Below are 20,436 nucleotides of genomic sequence, written 5' to 3'. Positions count from 1 at the left end.
CAGGCCCTCCTGTGGTACTGCCAGACCAGACCCTCCTGTGGTACTGCCAGACCAGGCCCTCCTGTGGTACTGCCAGACCAGGCCCTCCTGTGGTACTGCCAGACCAGGCCCTCCTGTGGTACTGCCAGACCAGGCCCTCCTGTGGTACTGCCAGACCAGGCCCTCCTGTGGTACTGCCAGACCAGACCCTCCTGTGGTACTGCCAGACCAGGCCCTCCTGTGGTACTGCCAGACCAGGCCCTCCTGTGGTACTGCCAGACCAGGCACTACTGAAAGTAATTGTCATACCATATAGGAAGTATGCTGGTAGACATTAGGAAGCTTAATAAAGATGTTTTTTAATAGAAAAACAGTGCAGATGAAATGAAGAAACACAAAATATACATCCAGTAGTTACCAGAGAAGGGCGCATGAGTAACCCACTACGAGTCCATTTGGAAATGGCCAGCTACATCACTGACAAAGTCCCTTATCCCTTCTCCCATTTCTTTACATTTTTTTGTTTACAGTTTTGGTAGATTTTGGTATTGATGGATTTATACAGCTTTATAAAGTGTGGTGAATGTGCCAGGTGTCAGTCTCTCCACTCTGTACTGAAACAGGGTGTCATGACAGGAGGAAGTCACATGCTGATATCTCTCATCTGAGGAGACAACATGGCCGCCATGACAGGAGGAAGTCACATGCTGATATCACTCATCTGAGGAGACAACATGGCCGCCATGACAGGAGGAAGTCACATGCTGATATCTCTCATCTGAGGAGACAACATGGCCGCCATGACAGGAGGAAGTCACATGCTGATATCTCTCATCTGAGGAGACAACATGGCCGCCATGACAGGAGGAAGTCACATGCTGATATCTCTCATCTGAGGAGACAAAAGAAACTAAAGAGCCGGCCCATCAGATAAACAAACAGCTAAATAATTGTAAAATGTTTTGCCAACCATGCAGACATCTGATCTATACAATATTCTTAACAGGTGAAAAAATGGAATATTTAAAAAAAAACAGCATTTATTCATTCAGGTTGATATTTGGTCCATATGAGCGATGGGGCTCAGAATAAAATATCATATTAAAAACATATAAAACGTTTTCGATGGAATGAAATCTCATATTAAACCCAAATCAAACTATCAGTAATGAGTGAAGGAGCCATCAGGCTCTCAGTGATGAGGACAAAAGGTGGAGAGTACCTCAGCAACTCCCTCTGTGGGTTCAGAAAACTGCTACAATACACAAACTGTACAATACACAAACTGTTCTAACTAAGAAATGAAACCATATAAAATATGAATCAATATAAAATATGAATCAATATAAAATAAGAATCAATATAAAATATGTCAACTGGCGATCAACGGTCCCCGGTAAAGTAACAGTACCACCGAGCTGACTCTTCCTGTTCCCGCTGGAGAGGGGCAGGCCCCTTGTGCTGATTGGTTGATGTAAGTCTGTACGATCCATTCAGGGCAGGGAGAGGGCCTTGGCCAGCCGGACCCAGAACCAGGACTGTGTATAGGGTCGTGTGTAGTCACACACCGTCAGGAACCTCAGGATACTGGGGAAAGGTTTTTTCATAGACCTATACTTCACAGGGATCAGTCGCTTGCTCCGGGCACCTGGGAATGTTTCAGGGAGAAGATAGCTGCAGTTAATATGACACTACAACCTACCATGACATTAATATGACTTCAACCTACCATGACATTAATGACACTACAACCTACCATGACATTAATATGACACTACAACCTACCATGACATTAATATGACACTACAACCTACCATGACATTAATATGACACTACAACCTACCATGACATTAATATGACACTACAACCTACCATGACATTAATATGACACTACAACCTACCATGACATTAATATGACACTACAACCTACCATGACATTAATATGACACTACAACCTACCATGACATTAATATGACACTACAACCTACCATGACATTAATATGACACTACAACCTACCATGACATTAATATGACACTACAACCTACCATGACATTAATATGACACTACAACCTACCATGACATGACACTACAACCTACCATGACATTAATATGACTACAACCTACCATGACATTAATATGACACTACAACCTACCATGACATTAATATGACACTACAACCTACCATGACATTAATATGACACTACAACCTACCATGACATTAATATGACACTACAACCTACCATGACATTAATATGACACTACAACCTACCATGACATTAATATGACACTACAACCTACCATGACATTAATATGACACTACAACCTACCATGACATTAATATGACTACAACCTACCATGACATTAATATGACTACAACCTACCATGACATTAATATGACACTACAACCTACCATGACATTAATATGACACTACAACCTACCATGACATTAATATGACACTACAACCTACCATGACATTAATATGACTACAACCTACCATGACATTAATATGACACTACAACCTACCATGACATTAATATGACACTACAACCTACCCATTAATGACATTAATATGACACTACAACCTACCATGACATTAATATGACTACAACCTACCATGACATTGATATGACTACAACCTACCATGACATTAATATGACTACAACCTACCATGACATTAATATGACTACAACCTACCATGACATTAATATGACACTACAACCTACCATGACATTAATATGACACAACCTACCATGACATTAATGACACTACAACCTACCATGACATTAATATGACACTACAACCTACCATGACATTAATATGACACTACAACCTACCATGACATTAATATGACACTACAACCTACCATGACATTAATATGACACTACAACCTACCATGACATTAATATGACACTACAACCTACCATGACATTAATATGACACTACAACCTACCATGACATTAATATGACACTACAACCTACCATGACATTAATATGACTACATCCTACCATGACATTAATATGACACTACAACCTACCATGACATTAATATGACACTACAACCTACCATGACATTAATATGACTACAACCTACCATGACATTAATATGACTACATCCTACCATGACATTAATATGACACTACAACCTACCATGACATTAATATGACACTTGATCAACCTACCATGACATTAATATGACACTACAACCTACCATGACATTAATATGACTACATCCTACCATGACATTAATATGACACTACAACCTACCATGACATTAATATGACACTACAACCTACCATGACATTAATATGACTACAACCTACCATGACATTGATATGACTACAACCTACCATGACATTAATATGACTACAACCTACCATGACATTAATATGACTACAACCTACCATGACATTAATATGACACTACAACCTACCATGACATTAATATGACACTTCAACCTACCATGACATTAATGACACTACAACCTACCATGACATTAATGACACTACAACCTACCATGACATTAATATGACTACAACCTACCATGACATTAATATGACTACAACCTACCATGACATTAATATGACTACAACCTACCATGACATTAATATGACACTACAACCTACCATGACATTAATATGACACTTCAACCTACCATGACATTAATATGACACTACAACCTACCATGACATTAATGACACTACAACCTACCATGACATTAATATGACACTACAACCTACCATGACATTAATATGACACTACAACCTACCATGACATTAATATGACACTACAACCTACCATGACATTAATATGACACTACAACCTACCATGACATTAATATGACACTACAACCTACCATGACATTAATATGACACTACAACCTACCATGACATTAATATGACACTACAACCTACCATGACATTAATATGACACTACAACCTACCATGACATTAATATGACACTACAACCTACCATGACATTAATATGACTACAACCTACCATGACATTAATATGACACTACAACCTACCATGACATTAATATGACACTACAACCTACCATGACATTAATATGACACTACAACCTACCATGACATTAATATGACACTACAACCTACCATGACATTAATATGACTACAACCTACCATGACATTGATATGACTACAACCTACCATGACATTAATATGACTACAACTTACCATGACATTAATATGACACTACAACCTACCATGACATTAATATGACACTTCAACCTACCATGACATTAATATGACACTACAACCTACCATGACATTAATGACACTACAACCTACCATGACATTAATATGACACTACAACCTACCATGACATTAATATGACACTACAACCTACCATGACATTAATATGACACTACAACCTACCATGACATTAATATGACACTACAACCTACCATGACATTAATATGACTACAACCTACCATGACATTAATATGACACTACAACCTACCATGACATTAATATGACACTACAACCTACCATGACATTAATGACACTACAACCTACCATGACATTAATATGACACTACAACCTACCATGACATTAATATGACACTACAACCTACCATGACATTAATGACACTACAACCTACCATGACATTAATGACACTACAACCTACCATGACATTAATGACACTACAACCTACCATGACATTAATGACACTACAACCTACCATGACATTAATATGACACTACAACCTACCATGACATTAATATGACACTACAACCTACCATGACATTAATATGACACTACAACCTACCATGACATTAATATGACACTACAACCTACCATGACATTAATATGACTACAACCTACCATGACATTGATATGACTACAACCTACCATGACATTAATATGACTACAACCTACCATGACATTAATATGACTACAACCTACCATGACATTAATATGACACTACAACCTACCATGACATTAATATGACACTTCAACCTACCATGACATTAATGACACTACAACCTACCATGACATTAATATGACACTACAACCTACCATGACATTAATATGAAGAAAAACAGGAAATGGAAAGAGGTCACAGACGCAGACCTGATCTACCACCAGATCTTAAAATATCTACAGAGCAACAACATGTTGGGGTGGCAGGGAGCCTAGTGGTTAGAGTGTAGAGGAGGCAGGGAGCCTAGTGGTTAGAGGAGGCAGGGAGCCTAGTGGTTAGAGTGTAGAGGAGGCAGGGAGCCTAGTGGTTAGAGGAGGCAGGGAGCCTAGTGGTTAGAGTGTAGAGGAGGCAGGGAGACTAGTGGTTAGAGGAGGCAGGGAGCCTAGTGGTTAGAGGAGACAGGGAGCCTAGTGGTTAGAGGAGGCAGGGAGCCTAGTGGTTAGAGGAGGCAGGTAGCCTAGTGGTTAGAGTGTAGAGGAGGCAGGGAGCCTAGTGGTTAGAGGAGGCAGGGAGCCTAGTGGTTAGAGTGTAGAGGAGGCAGGGAGACTAGTGGTTAGAGGAGGCAGGGAGCCTATTGGTTAGAGGAGACAGGGAGCCTAGTGGTTAGAGGAGACAGGGAGCCTAGTGGTTAGAGGAGGCAGGGAGCCTAGTGGTTAGAGGAGGCAGGGAGCCTAGTGGTTAGAGGAGGCAGGGAGCCTAGTGGTTAGAGTGTAGAGGAGGCAGGGAGACTAGTGGTTAGAGTGTAGAGGCAGCAGGGAGCCTAGTGGTTAGAGGAGGCAGGGAGCCTAGTGGTTAGAGGAGGCAGGGAGCCTAGTGGTTAGAGTGGAGGGGCGGCAGGGAGCCTAGTGGTTAGAGGAGGCAGGTAGCCTAGTGGTTAGAGGAGGCAGGTAGCCTAGTGGTTAGAGGAGGCAGGGAGCCTAGTGGTTAGAGGAGGCAGGGAGCCTAGTGGTTAGAGGAGGCAGGTAGCCTAGTGGTTAGAGTGTAGAGGAGGCAGGTAGCCTAGTGGTTAGAGGAGGCAGGGAGCCTAGTGGTTAGAGGAGGCAGGGAGCCTAGTGGTTAGAGGAGGCAGGGAGCCTAGTGGTTAGAGTGGAGGGGCGGCAGGGAGCCTAGTGGTTAGAGGAGGCAGGGAGCCTAGTGGTTAGAGTGGAGGGGCGGCAGGGAGCCTAGTGGTTAGAGGAGGCAGGGAGACTAGTGGTTAGAGTGTAGAGGCAGCAGGGAGCCTAGTGGTTAGAGGAGGCAGGGAGCCTAGTGGTTAGAGGTGGCAGGGAGCCTAGTGGTTAGAGGAGGCAGGGAGCCTAGTGGTTAGAGGTGGCAGGGAGCCTAGTGGTTAGAGGAGGCAGGGAGCCTAGTGGTTAGAGGAGGCAGGGAGCCTAGTGGTTAGAGGTGGCAGGGAGCCTAGTGGTTAGAGGTGGCAGGGAGCCTAGTGGTTAGAGTGTAGAGGAGGTAGGTAGCCTAGTGGTTAGAGGAGGCAGGGAGCCTAGTGGTTAGAGGAGGCAGGGAGCCTAGTGGTTAGAGGAGGCAGGGAGCCTAGTGGTTAGAGTGGAGGGGTGGCAGGGAGCCTAGTGGTTAGAGGAGGCAGGGAGCCTAGTGGTTAGAGGAGGCAGGTAGCCTAGTGGTTAGAGTGTAGAGATGGCAGGTAGCCTAGTGGTTAGAGTGTAGAGGTGGCAGGGAGCCTAGTGGTTAGAGTGTAGAGGTGGCAGGGAGCCTAGTGGTTAGAGTGTAGAGGCGGCAGGGAGCCTAGTGGTTAGAGTGTAGAGGTGGCAGGTAGTCTAGTGGTTAGAGTGTAGAGGCAGCAGGGAGCCTAGTGGTTAGAGTGTAGAGGCAGCAGGGAGCCTAGTGGTTAGAGTGTAGAGGCAGCAGGTAGCCTAGTGGTTAGAGTGTAGAGGCAGCAGGGAGCCTAGTGGTTAGAGTGTAGAGATGGCAGGGAGCCTAGTGGTTAGAGTGTAGAGGCGGCAGGGAGCCTAGTGGTTAGAGTGTAGAGGCAGCAGGGAGCCTAGTGGTTAGAGTGTAGAGGCAGCAGGGAGCCTAGTGGTTAGAGTGTAGAGGTGGCAGGGAGCCTAGTGGTTAGAGTGTAGAGGCGGCAGGGAGCCTAGTGGTTAGAGTGTAGAGGAGGTAGGTAGCCTAGTGGTTAGAGTGTAGAGATGGCAGGGAGCCTAGTGGTTAGAGTGTAGAGGTGGCAGGTAGCCTAGTGGTTAGAGTGTAGAGGTGGCAGGTAGCCTAGTGGTTAGAGTGTAGAGGTGGCAGGTAGCCTAGTGGTTAGAGTGTAGAGGTGGCAGGTAGCCTAGTGGTTAGAGTGTAGAGGTGGCAGGTAGCCTAGTGGTTAGAGTGTAGAGGTGGCAGGTAGCCTAGTGGTTAGTGTAGAGGAGGCATGGTAGCCTAGTGGTTAGAGTGTAGAGGTGGCAGGTAGCCTAGTGGTTAGAGTGTAGAGATGGCAGGTAGCCTAGTGGTTAGAGTGTAGAGGCGGCAGCGTAGCCTAGTGGTTAGAGTGTAGAGGCGGCAGGTAGCCTAGTGGTTAGAGTGTAGAGATGGTAGGGTAGCCTCGTGGTTAGAGTGTAGAGGAGGCAGCGTAGCCTAGTGGTTAGAGTGTAGATGTGGCAGTGTAGCCTAGTGGTTAGAGTGTAGAGGCGGCAGGGTAGCCTAGTGGTTAGAGTGTAGAGGAGGCAGGTAGCCTAGTGGTTAGAGTGTAGAGGAGGCAGCGTAGCCTAGTGGTTAGAGTGTAGAGGTGGCAGGTAGCCTAGTGGTTAGAGTGTAGAGGTGGCAGGTAGCCTAGTGGTTAGTGTAGAGGAGGCATGGTAGCCTAGTGGTTAGAGTGTAGAGGTGGCAGGCAGCCTAGTGGTTAGAGTGTAGAAATGGCAGGTAGCCTAGTGGTTAGAGTGTAGAGGCGGCAGCGTAGCCTAGTGGTTAGAGTGTAGAGGCGGCAGCGTAGCCTAGTGGTTAGAGTGTAGAGGCGGCAGGTAGCCTAGTGGTTAGAGTGTAGAGATGGTAGGGTAGCCTCGTGGTTAGAGTGTAGAGGAGGCAGCGTAGCCTAGTGGTTAGAGTGTGGAGGCGGCAGGTAGCCTAGTGGTTAGTGTGTAGAGGTGGCAGGTAGCCTAGTGGTTAGAGTGTAGAGGCGGCAGGTAGCCTAGTGGTTAGTGTGTAGAGGCGGCAGGTAGCCTAGTGGTTAGTGTGTAGAGGTGGCAGGTAGCCTAGTGGTTAGAGTGTAGAGGTGGCAGGTAGCCTAGTGGTTAGAGTGTAGAGTATGCAGGTAGTCTAGTGGTTAGAGTGTAGAGGAGGCAGGTAGCCTAGTGGTTAGAGTGTAGAGGAGGCAGGTAGCCTAGTGGTTAGAGTGTAGAGGAGGCAGGTAGCCTAGTGGTTAGAGTGTTGGACTAGTAACCAGAAGGTAGTTCAAATCACCGAGCCGACAAAGTAAAATTCAGCCCTTGAACAAAGCATTGAAAATGCGAATGTGTTCTTAACTGACTTGCCTAGTTAAATAAAGGTTTTAAAAAATGTTACTGAGTGATAGACTTACCAGGACAGAGACTGAGGGCAAACTTTGTCTGGAAGTCACAGGCATCACTGTCCAGGTACTCATCTGATATCACCACCACCATCCTTTTACACCTACAGATCAACAACACAGTATTATCCAGCCATAACCACCTACAGATCAACAACACAGTATTATCCAGCCATAACCACCTACAGATCAACAACACAGTATTATCCAGCCATAACCACCTACAGATCAACAACACAGTATTATCCAGCCATAACCACCTACAGATCAACAACACAGTATTATCCAGCCATAACCACCTACAGATCAACAACACAGTATTATCCAGCCATAACCACCTACAGATCAACAACACAGTATTATCCAGCCATAACCACCTACAGATCAACAACACAGTATTATCCAGCCATAACCACCTACAGATCAACAACACAGTATTATCCAGCCATAACCACCTACAGATCAACAACACAGTATTATCCAGCCATAACCACCTACAGATCAACAACACACAGTATTATCCAGCCATAACCACCTACAGATCAACAACACAGTATTATCCAGCCATAACCACCTACAGATCAACAACACAGTATTATCCAGCCATAACCACCTACAGATCAACAACACAGTATTATCCAGCCATAACCACCTACAGATCAACAACACACAGTATTATCCAGCCATAACCACCTACAGATCAACAACACAGTATTATCCAGCCATAACCACCTACAGATCAACAACACAGTATTATCCAGCCATAACCACCTACAGATCAACAACACAGTATTATCCAGCCATAACCACCTACAGATCAACAACACACAGTATTATCCAGCCATAACCACCTACAGATCAACAACACAGTATTATCCAGCCATAACCACCTACAGATCAACAACACACAGTATTATCCAGCCATAACCACCTACAGATCAACAACACAGTATTATCCAGCCATAACCACCTACAGATCAACAACACAGTATTATCCAGCCATAACCACCTACAGATCAACAACACACAGTATTATCCAGCCATAACCACCTACAGATCAACAACACAGTATTATCCAGCCATAACCACCTACAGATCAACAACACACAGTATTATCCAGCCATAACCACCTACAGATCAACAACACACAGTATTATCCAGCCATAACCACCTACAGATCAACAACACACAGTATTATCCAGTCATAACCACCTACAGATCAACAACACACAGTATTATCCAGCCATAACCACCTACAGATCAACACACAGTATTATCCAGCCATAACCACCTACAGATCAACAACACAGTATTATCCAGCCATAACCACCTACAGATCAACAACACAGTATTATCCAGCCATAACCACCTACAGATCAACAACACACAGTATTATCCAGTCATAACCACCTACAGATCAACAACACAGTATTATCCAGCCATAACCACCTACAGATCAACAACACAGTATTATCCAGCCATAACCACCTACAGATCAACAACACAGTATTATCCAGCCATAACCACCTACAGATCAACAACACAGTATTATCCAGCCATAACCACCTACAGATCAACAACACACAGTATTATCCAGCCATAACCACCTACAGATCAACAACACAGTATTATCCAGCCATAACCACCTACAGATCAACAACACACAGTATTATCCAGCCATAACCACCTACAGATCAACAACACAGTATTATCCAGCCATAACCACCTACAGATCAACAACACAGTATTATCCAGCCATAACCACCTACAGATCAACAACACAGTATTATCCAGCCATAACCACCTACAGATCAACAACACAGTATTATCCAGATCAACAACACAGTATTATCCACCATAACCACCTATCAACAACAACACAGTATTATCCAGCCATAACCACCTACAGATCAACAACACAGTATTATCCAGCCATAACCACCTACAGATCAACAACACAGTATTATCCAGCCATAACCACCTACAGATCAACAACACAGTATTATCCAGCCATAACCACCTACAGATCAACAACACAGTATTATCCAGCCATAACCACCAGATACAGATCAACACCTACAGATCAACAGCACAGTATTATCCAGCCATAATCCACCAGTATTATCCAGATCAACAACACAGTATTATCCAGCCATAACCACCTACAGATCAACAACACAGTATTATCCAGCCATAACCACCTACAGATCAACAACACAGTATTATCCAGCCATAACCACCTACAGATCAACAACACAGTATTATCCAGCCATAACCACCTACAGATCAACAACACAGTATTATCCAGCCATAACCACCTACAGATCAACAAACACAGTATTATCCAGCCATAACCACCTACAGATCAACAACACAGTATTATCCAGCCATAACCACCTACAGATCAACAACACAGTATTATCCAGCCATAACCACCCAGATCAACCACCAGTATTATCCAGATCAACAACACAGTATTATCCAGCCATAACCACCTACAGATCAACAACACAGTATTATCCAGCCATAACCACCTACAGATCAACAACACAGTATTATCCAGCCATAACCACCTACAGATCAACAACACAGTATTATCCAGCCATAACCACCTACAGATCAACAACACAGTATTATCCAGCCATAACCACCTACAGATCAACAACACAGTATTATCCAGCCATAACCACCTACAGATCAACAACACAGTATTATCCAGCCATAACCACCTACAGATCAACAACACAGTATTATCCAGCCATAACCACCTACAGATCAACAACACAGTATTATCCAGCCATAACCACCTACAGATCAACAACACAGTATTATCCAGCCATAACCACCTACAGATCAACAACACAGTATTATCCAGCCATAACCACCTACAGATCAACAACACAGTATTATCCAGCCATAACCACCTACAGATCAACAACACAGTATTATCCAGCCATAACCACCTACAGATCAACAACACAGTATTATCCATCAGACAACAACACAGTATTATCCAGCCATAACCACCTACAGATCAACAACACAGTATTATCCAGCCATAACCACCTACAGATCAACAACACAGTATTATCCAGCCATAACCACCTACAGATCAACAACACAGTATTATCCAGATCAACAACACAGCCATAACCACCTACAGATCAACAACACAGTATTATCCAGCCATAACCACCTACAGATCAACAACACAGTATTATCCAGCCATAACCACCTACAGATCAACAACACAGTATTATCCAGCCATAACCACCTACAGATCAACAACACAGTATTATCCAGCCATAACCACCTACAGATCAACAACACAGTATTATCCAGCCATAACCACCTACAGATCAACAACACAGTATTATCCAGCCATAACCACCTACAGATCAACAACACAGTATTATCCAGCCATAACCACCTACAGATCAACAACACAGTATTATCCAGCCATAACCACCTACAGATCAACAACACAGTATTATCCAGCCATAACCACCTACAGATCAACAACACAGTATTATCCAGCCATAACCACCTACAGATCAACAACACAGTATTATCCAGCCATAACCACCTACAGATCAACAACACAGTATTATCCAGCCATAACCACCTACAGATCAACAACACAGTATTATCCAGCCATAACCACCTACAGATCAACAACACAGTATTATCCAGCCATAACCACCTACAGATCAACAACACAGTATTATCCAGCCATAACCACCTACAGATCAACAACACAGTATTATCCAGCCATAACCACCTACAGATCAACAACACAGTATTATCCAGCCATAACCACCTACAGATCAACAACACAGTATTATCCAGCCATAACCACCTACAGATCAACAACACAGTATTATCCAGCCATAACCACCTACAGATCAACAACACAGTATTATCCAGCCATAACCACCTACAGATCAACAACACAGTATTATCCAGCCATAACCACCTACAGATCAACAACACAGTATTATCCAGCCATAACCACCTACAGATCAACAACACAGTATTATCCAGCCATAACCACCTACAGATCAACAACACAGTATTATCCAGCCATAACCACCTACAGATCAACAACACAGTATTATCCAGCCATAACCACCTACAGATCAACAACACAGTATTATCCAGCCATAACCACCTACAGATCAACAACACAGTATTATCCAGCCATAACCACCTACAGATCAACAACACAGTATTATCCAGCCATAACCACCTACAGATCAACAACACAGTATTATCCAGCCATAACCACCTACAGATCAACAACACAGTATTATCCAGCCATAACCACCTACAGATCAACACAGTATTACAGATCAACAACACAGTATTATCCAGCCATAACCACCTACAGATCAACAACACAGTATTATCCAGCCATAACCACCTACAGATCAACAACACAGTATTATCCAGCCATAACCACCTACAGATCAACAACACAGTATTATCCAGCCATAACCACCTACAGATCAACAACACAGTATTATCCAGCCATAACCACCTACAGATCAACAACACAGTATTATCCAGCCATAACCACCTACAGATCAACAACACAGTATTATCCAGCCATAACCACCTACAGATCAACAACACAGTATTATCCAGCCATAACCACCTACAGATCAACAACACAGTATTATCCAGCCATAACCACCTACAGATCAACAACACAGTATTATCCAGCCATAACCACCTACAGATCAACAACACAGTATTATCCAGCCATAACCACCTACAGATCAACAACACAGTATTATCCAGCCATAACCACCTACAGATCAACAACACAGTATTATCCAGCCATAACCACCTACAGATCAACAACACAGTATTATCCAGCCATAACCACCTACAGATCAACACCTACAGACACAGTATTATCCAGCCATAACCACCTACAGATCAACAACACAGTATTATCCAGCCATAACCACCTACAGATCAACAACACAGTATTATCCAGCCATAACCACCTACAGATCAACAACACAGTATTATCCAGCCATAACCACCTACAGATCAACAACACAGTATTATCCAGCCATAACCACCTACAGATCAACAACACAGTATTATCCAGCCATAACCACCTACAGATCAACAACACAGTATTATCCAGCCATAACCACCTACAGATCAACAACACAGTATTATCCAGCCATAACCACCTACAGATCAACAACACAGTATTATCCAGCCATAACCACCTACAGCCATATCCAGCCATAACCACCTACAGATCAACAACACAGTATTACAGCCATAACCATCAGATCAACACAGTATTATCCAGCCATAACCACCTACAGATCAACAACACAGTATTATCCAGCCATAACCACCTACAGATCAACAACACAGTATTATCCAGCCATAACCACCTACAGATCAACAACACAGTATTATCCAGCCATAACCACCTACAGATCAACAACACAGTATTATCCAGCCATAACCACCTACAGATCAACAACACAGTATTATCCAGCCATAACCACCTACAGATCAACAACACAGTATTATCCAGCCATAACCACCTACAGATCAACAACACAGTATTATCCAGCCATAACCACCTACAGATCAACAACACAGTATTATCCAGCCATAACCACCTACAGATCAACAACACAGTATTATCCAGCCATAACCACCTACAGATCAACAAACACAGTATTATCCAGCCATAACCACCTACAGATCAACAACACAGTATTATCCAGCCATAACCACCTACAGATCAACAACACAGTATTATCCAGCCATAACCACCTACAGATCAACAACACAGTATTATCCAGCCATAACCACCTACAGATCAACAACACAGTATTATCCAGCCATAACCACCTACAGATCAACAACACACAGTATTATCCAGCCATAACCACCTACAGATCAACAACACAGTATTATCCAGCCATAACCACCTACAGATCAACAACACAGTATTATCCAGCCATAACCACCTACAGATCAACAACACAGTATTATCCAGCCATAACCACCTACAGATCAACAAACACAGTATTATCCAGCCATAACCACCTACAGATCAACAACACAGTATTATCCAGCCATAACCACCTACAGATCAACAACACAGTATTATCCAGCCATAACCACCTACAGATCAACAACACAGTATTATCCAGCCATAACCACCTACAGATCAACAACACAGTATTATCCAGCCATAACCACCTACAGATCAACAACACAGTATTATCCAGCCATAACCACCTACAGATCAACAACACAGTATTATCCAGCCATAACCACCTACAGATCACCACACAGTATTATCCAGCCATAACCACCTACAGATCAACAACACAGTATTATCCAGCCATAACCACCTACAGATCAACAACACAGTATTATCCAGCCATAACCACCTACAGATCAACAACACAGTATTATATCCAGCCATAACCAGCCATACAGATCAACAACACAGTATTATCCAGCCATAACCACCTACAGATCAACAACACAGTATTATCCAGCCATAACCACCTACAGATCAACAACACAGTATTATCCAGCCATAACCACCTACAGATCAACAACACAGTATTATCCAGCCATAACCACCTACAGATCAACAACACAGTATTATCCAGCCATAACCACCTACAGATCAACAACACAGTATTATCCAGCCATAACCACCTACAGATCAACAACACAGTATTATCCAGCCATAACCACCTACAGATCAACAACACAGTATTATCCAGCCATAACCACCTACAGATCAACAACACAGTATTATCCAGCCATAACCACCTACAGATCAACAACACAGTATTATCCAGCCATAACCACCTACAGATCAACAACACAGTATTATCCAGCCATAACCACCTACAGATCAACAACACAGTATTATCCAGCCATAACCACAGATCAACAACACAGTATTATACAGATCAACAAACACAGTATTATCCAGCCATAACCACCTACAGATCAACAACACAGTATTATCCAGCCATAACCACCTACAGATCAACAACACAGTATTATCCAGCCATAACCACCTACAGATCAACAACACAGTATTATCCAGCCATAACCACCTACAGATCAACAACACAGTATTATCCAGCCATAACCACCTACAGATCAACAACACAGTATTATCCAGCCATAACCACCTACAGATCAACAACACAGTATTATCCAGCCATAACCACCTACAGATCAACAACACAGTATTATCCAGCCATAACCACCTACAGATCAACAACACAGTATTATCCAGCCATAACCACCTACAGATCAACAACACAGTATTATCCAGCCATAACCACCTACAGATCAACAACACAGTATTATCCAGCCATAACCACCTACAGATCAACAACACAGTATTATCCAGCCATAACCACCTACAGATCAACAACACAGTATTATCCAGCCATAACCACCTACAGATCAACAACACAGTATTATCCAGCCATAACCACCACTCTCTTAGCTGTAACATGCTCTTGCATAGCAAAACCCGTCTCTTGAGCGAATAAACTTCTGAAAACACGAGGATCAGCCATTAAACAGAAACAGAACACAGCCAATAAGTGGCTGTGGATCTCGATGACACCACTTTGGCGTTGCCTAAAGGAGGCCTGAACCTGCCTCTTCTCGATGAGTTCGCTGGTGATGGTCCAGACACATGATCCAGGCAGGACGTCCCGGTCAAACACACACAGCTTCAGCTTGTGGTCCGTCTGCTCCAACTGCTGGATCATCTCATGGACAAAGTCAAAGTCACTCTGACAGTAACAGATGAAGGCATCAAACAACTCTGGTATACCCCCTGGAGAGAGAGAGAGGAGAGGAGAGAGGAGAGGAGAGAGAGAGAGAGAGAGAGAGAGAGAGAGAGAGAGAGAGAGAGAGAGAGAGAGAGAGGAGAGAGAGGAGCGAGAGAGAGAGAGAGAGAGAGAGAGAGAGAGAGAGAGAGAGAGAGGAGAGAGAGAGAGAGAGAGAGGAGAGAGAGGAGAGAGAGGAGAGAGAGAGGAGAGGAGAGAGGGAGAGAGAGGGGAGAGAGAGGGGCGGAGAGGGGGAGGGAGAGAGAGGAGAGAGGAGAGAGGAGAGGAGGGAGAGGAGAGAGAGAGAGAGAGAGAGAGAGAGGAGAGAGAGAGGAGAGGAGAGAGAGGAGAGAGAGAGAGGAGAGGAGAGAGAGAGAGAGAGGGAGCGAGAGAGAGGAGAGGAGAGAGGAGAGAGAGGAGCGAGGAGCGAGAGAGAGGAGAGGAGAGAGGGGAGAGAGAGGACTCAACATCAGGAGACAGAGGAGAGAGAGGACTCAACATCGGAGACAGAGGGCTCAACATCAGGAGACAGAGGAGAGAGAGACTCAACATCAGGAGAGGGAGGACTCAACATCAGGAGAGAGAGGACTCAACATCAGGAGACAGAGGAGAGAGAGACTCAACATCAGGAGAGAGAGGACTCAACATCAGGAGAGAGAGGGCTCAACATCAGGAGACAGAGGAGAGAGAGACTCAACATCAGGAGAGAGAGGACTCAACATCAGGAGAGAGAGGACTCAACATCAGGAGACAGAGGAGGGAGAGACTCAACATCGGAGACAGAGGACTCAATATCAGGAGACAGAGGAGAGAGAGACTCAACATCGGAGACAGAGGACTCAATATCAGGAGACAGAGGAGGGAGAGGACTCAACATCAGGAGAGAGAGGACTCAATATCAGGAGACAGAGGAGAGAGGTGACTCAATAGGCAAAAAACTGTCATAAATATTAACGTTGCCGCCATTGTATACAGAAGGCTGTTTGCATGTTCAGTGAAGAATATTCCATATGACTATAGTCTATCTACTTAGTCATGTTGTGATAAGCAGAGTTGATATAGTCACCATGCTACTGACCAGTGAATGTGATACTAGTGTTTTTATCATTTAGTTGTGTGGAGTGGCAGGTAGCCTAGAAGTAAGGGGAAGGCCAGCAACCAGAGGATTGCCAGTTCAAATTCCGGGTCTGACAGGAAAAATCTGTCGGGCAGTGAGCTATCAACCATAGGATTGATGGTATCAAATCCTAAATGCCATTGCCTGCCATCGTGCCATTGAGCAAGGCACTAAATCTCCACACAACTACCGCTCCACAGGCGCCCAGTGTGTCTCCAACCTCTGTACAGTATATCTGTCATTCAGACGGGGTTGGCAGAAAGTGGAAGTCGATTTTGATTGGACCTTGTGTACATTTGACAAATAAAGTAATCTCAACTACAGACCAATAGTGTGTAACACCAGTGTTTATGATTGGATAGTAATGTACTATAGACCAATAGTGTTTATGATTGGATAGTAATGTACTACAGACCAATAGTGTTTATGATTGGATAGTAATGTACTATAGACCAATAGTGTTTATGATTGGATAGTAATGTACTACAGACCAATAGTGTTTATGATTGGATAGTAATGTACTACAGACCAATAGTGTTTATGATTGGATAGTAATGTACTATAGACCAATAGTGTTTATGATTGGATAGTAATGTACTACAGACCAATAGTGTTTATGATTGGATAGTAATGTACTACAGACCAATAGTGTTTATGATTGGATAGTAATGTACTACAGACCAATAGTGTTTATGATTGGATAGTAATGTACTATAGATGTATTTACACCATTACCTTCTGGATCATCCTCCAGGGTGATGCCTTGTCTCTCCGGGGTTCTGGGAACACAGCTGTCCACCTCAGGAACCTGGACTGGGGGCTCATTCTGTCTCTCTATGTACCTCCTACAGTCCTCCTCTGTACACACAGAGACACACCCAGACATACCCAGAAATACACACAGAGACACACCCAGACATACCCAGAAATACACACAGAGACACACCCAGACATACCCAGAAATACACACAGAGATGTGCATACACCCAGAAATACACACAGAGACATACCCAGAAATACCCAGAAATACACACAGAGACGTGCATACACCCAGACACACCCAGACATACCCAGAAATACACACAGAGATGTGCATACACCCAGAAATACACACAGAGACGTGCATACACCCAGACACACCCAGAAATACCCACAGAGATGTGCATACACCCAGAAATACACACAGAGACATACCCAGAAACACACACACACACACACACACACACACACACACACACACACACACACACAGGTTTCAGTCATCCTTTATAGATGATTACATGTCATATTATTTAGGAATAAAAAGCAGTTGGTTTACCAATGAGAACTCGGAGGTCCTCCACAACGTCCTTTCTGTCCACGTTATCCAGAATTGAAACTAACTTTCCAACTTTGGCTCCGGGACAACGTGCTTGCCAGTCCTCTAGAATCTTCCGTGTTGGGTCCTGGCAGTCCTCGTAATTCTTGATCTCTAAATAAGAGAAACCCATGTTTTCTGCGACAGACATCCAGTCTGCTGCCACAGTGTTTCTCGGATTTAAAAACAGTCCCAATCTTTTTCTCACGTTGATATTCAGCGCTCTCAGTGGAATATTCCACAGGTCTAAACTAGCTGACATATTCAAGGAAGTTGTCGTTTCTGGTTCTTATGAAGGCGCAAATTTATACAAACCGAAACCGCTCCTTATACGAGTCAAATTAAGACATTTGATTTGTCATTTAATCCGAAAGAAACAGATGTGTCCAAACTAGAAGAATTGTTCCGTTTCTGAGGGCTTCGGTGGTTGTGAAAGTTATTGATTGCATGTACTAGAAATGACTGAGGCTTCTGTAGAGGCCTGACCAGGGGGATGGACCAGGGGAGGGACCGGCTGGCCCGGTGCCCCGGGTTGAGTGGAGATTTCACTTATGGACCAATGGAATGTTCTAAAATCAACTAAATCTGCTTCTGGGGTACCGGGCCACGCAAAACGAACTTCCCATTGACAGAGAATGAGGAAACGCTTTATCAAAACCTGCTTGCGTCACACACGGAAGAGACACGGTTTATTTACCCAGATTAGAAAAATCTATTTCTCCCCGAATTCTGGAAATATTGTTGTGTATGATATAGTTATACACAAGTTATACAATATATATGTGTGGATAAGAGCGTCTGCTAAATGACTTAAATGTAAATGTAAATGTATGTGGGGGCTGGTGATATATATAAATGGTATCTGTCAGTGTCTGGACATTACACCACAGGCCTTGTTACAGCTATTCCCCCTTCCCTCAGTCGCTACGTTGGTGGCAGCAGTGGGATAATCTCCTCTGGTCTTTATTAGAAGTGTTCCCTGTTGCATTTAGTCTGAGCATGGGGAGTTTAAACTGTATTTCAGTAGAAAGGTTTCGCTTCCCTATTCTGATAAAACAGCCCTGAAATACCGAGCTGGCAGTGGGCCAGCTGTTATCCTTCACTTCCTTCCTGCCTGATAGGAAACATCAAGACACCTTAGAACATGTCACTTATGAACCATGTTAATAATATATAATAATAATAATATATGCCATTTAGCAGACGCTTTTATCCAAAGCGACTTACAGTCATGTGTGCATACATTCTAGGTATGGGTGGTCCCGGGAATCGAACCCACTACCCTGGCGTTACAAGCGCCATGCTCTACCAACTGAGCTACAGATGATATGGCTGATATGGCTGCTTTTGTAGAGAGTGAAAACACCAAATACAGCTACTACCTCAATTGGTTTTGCAGTCCTTCTTGATGTATCAGACATGACAACACACCAAACACAAAATGGTGTTGTGAGAATCTTGGCGTGAAGGCTGATCATTCAGCCATGTCTATATTACCACATGATACATTCATCAGTATATGGTCAACACATTCATCAGTATACGGTCAACACATTCATCAGTATACGGTCAACACATTCATCAGTATACGGTCAACACATTCATCGGTATACGGTCAACACATTCATCGGTATACGGTCAACACATTCATCGGTATACGGTCAACACATTCATCAGTA

The 20,436-nt window shown here is 43.5% G+C and overlaps 1 protein-coding gene across 1 annotated transcript; it reads right to left on the bottom strand.

Annotated features, from left to right (window-relative positions):
- Positions 1 to 317: 317 nt before the first annotated feature.
- On the bottom strand, positions 318 to 19,275 carry myd88 (MYD88 innate immune signal transduction adaptor). The gene is made up of 5 exons (XM_046355397.1): positions 18,719 to 19,275; positions 18,136 to 18,258; positions 16,111 to 16,291; positions 8,437 to 8,528; positions 318 to 1,627 (listed from the first exon to the last, which is right to left on the bottom strand). Exons 1-5 carry the CDS (start codon positions 19,017 to 19,019, stop codon positions 1,473 to 1,475), a joined length of 852 nt encoding a protein of 283 aa, XP_046211353.1. The 5' UTR covers positions 19,020 to 19,275; the 3' UTR covers positions 318 to 1,472.
- Positions 19,276 to 20,436: the final 1,161 nt, after the last annotated feature.

The sequence above is a fragment of the Oncorhynchus gorbuscha genome, linkage group LG07 (genome assembly GCF_021184085.1).
Source record: "Oncorhynchus gorbuscha isolate QuinsamMale2020 ecotype Even-year linkage group LG07, OgorEven_v1.0, whole genome shotgun sequence".
Lineage (NCBI taxonomy): Eukaryota > Metazoa > Chordata > Actinopteri > Salmoniformes > Salmonidae > Oncorhynchus > Oncorhynchus gorbuscha.
The sequence above is the reverse complement of the archived record's forward strand: the minus strand, read 5'-3'. Positions and strand labels throughout refer to the sequence as shown.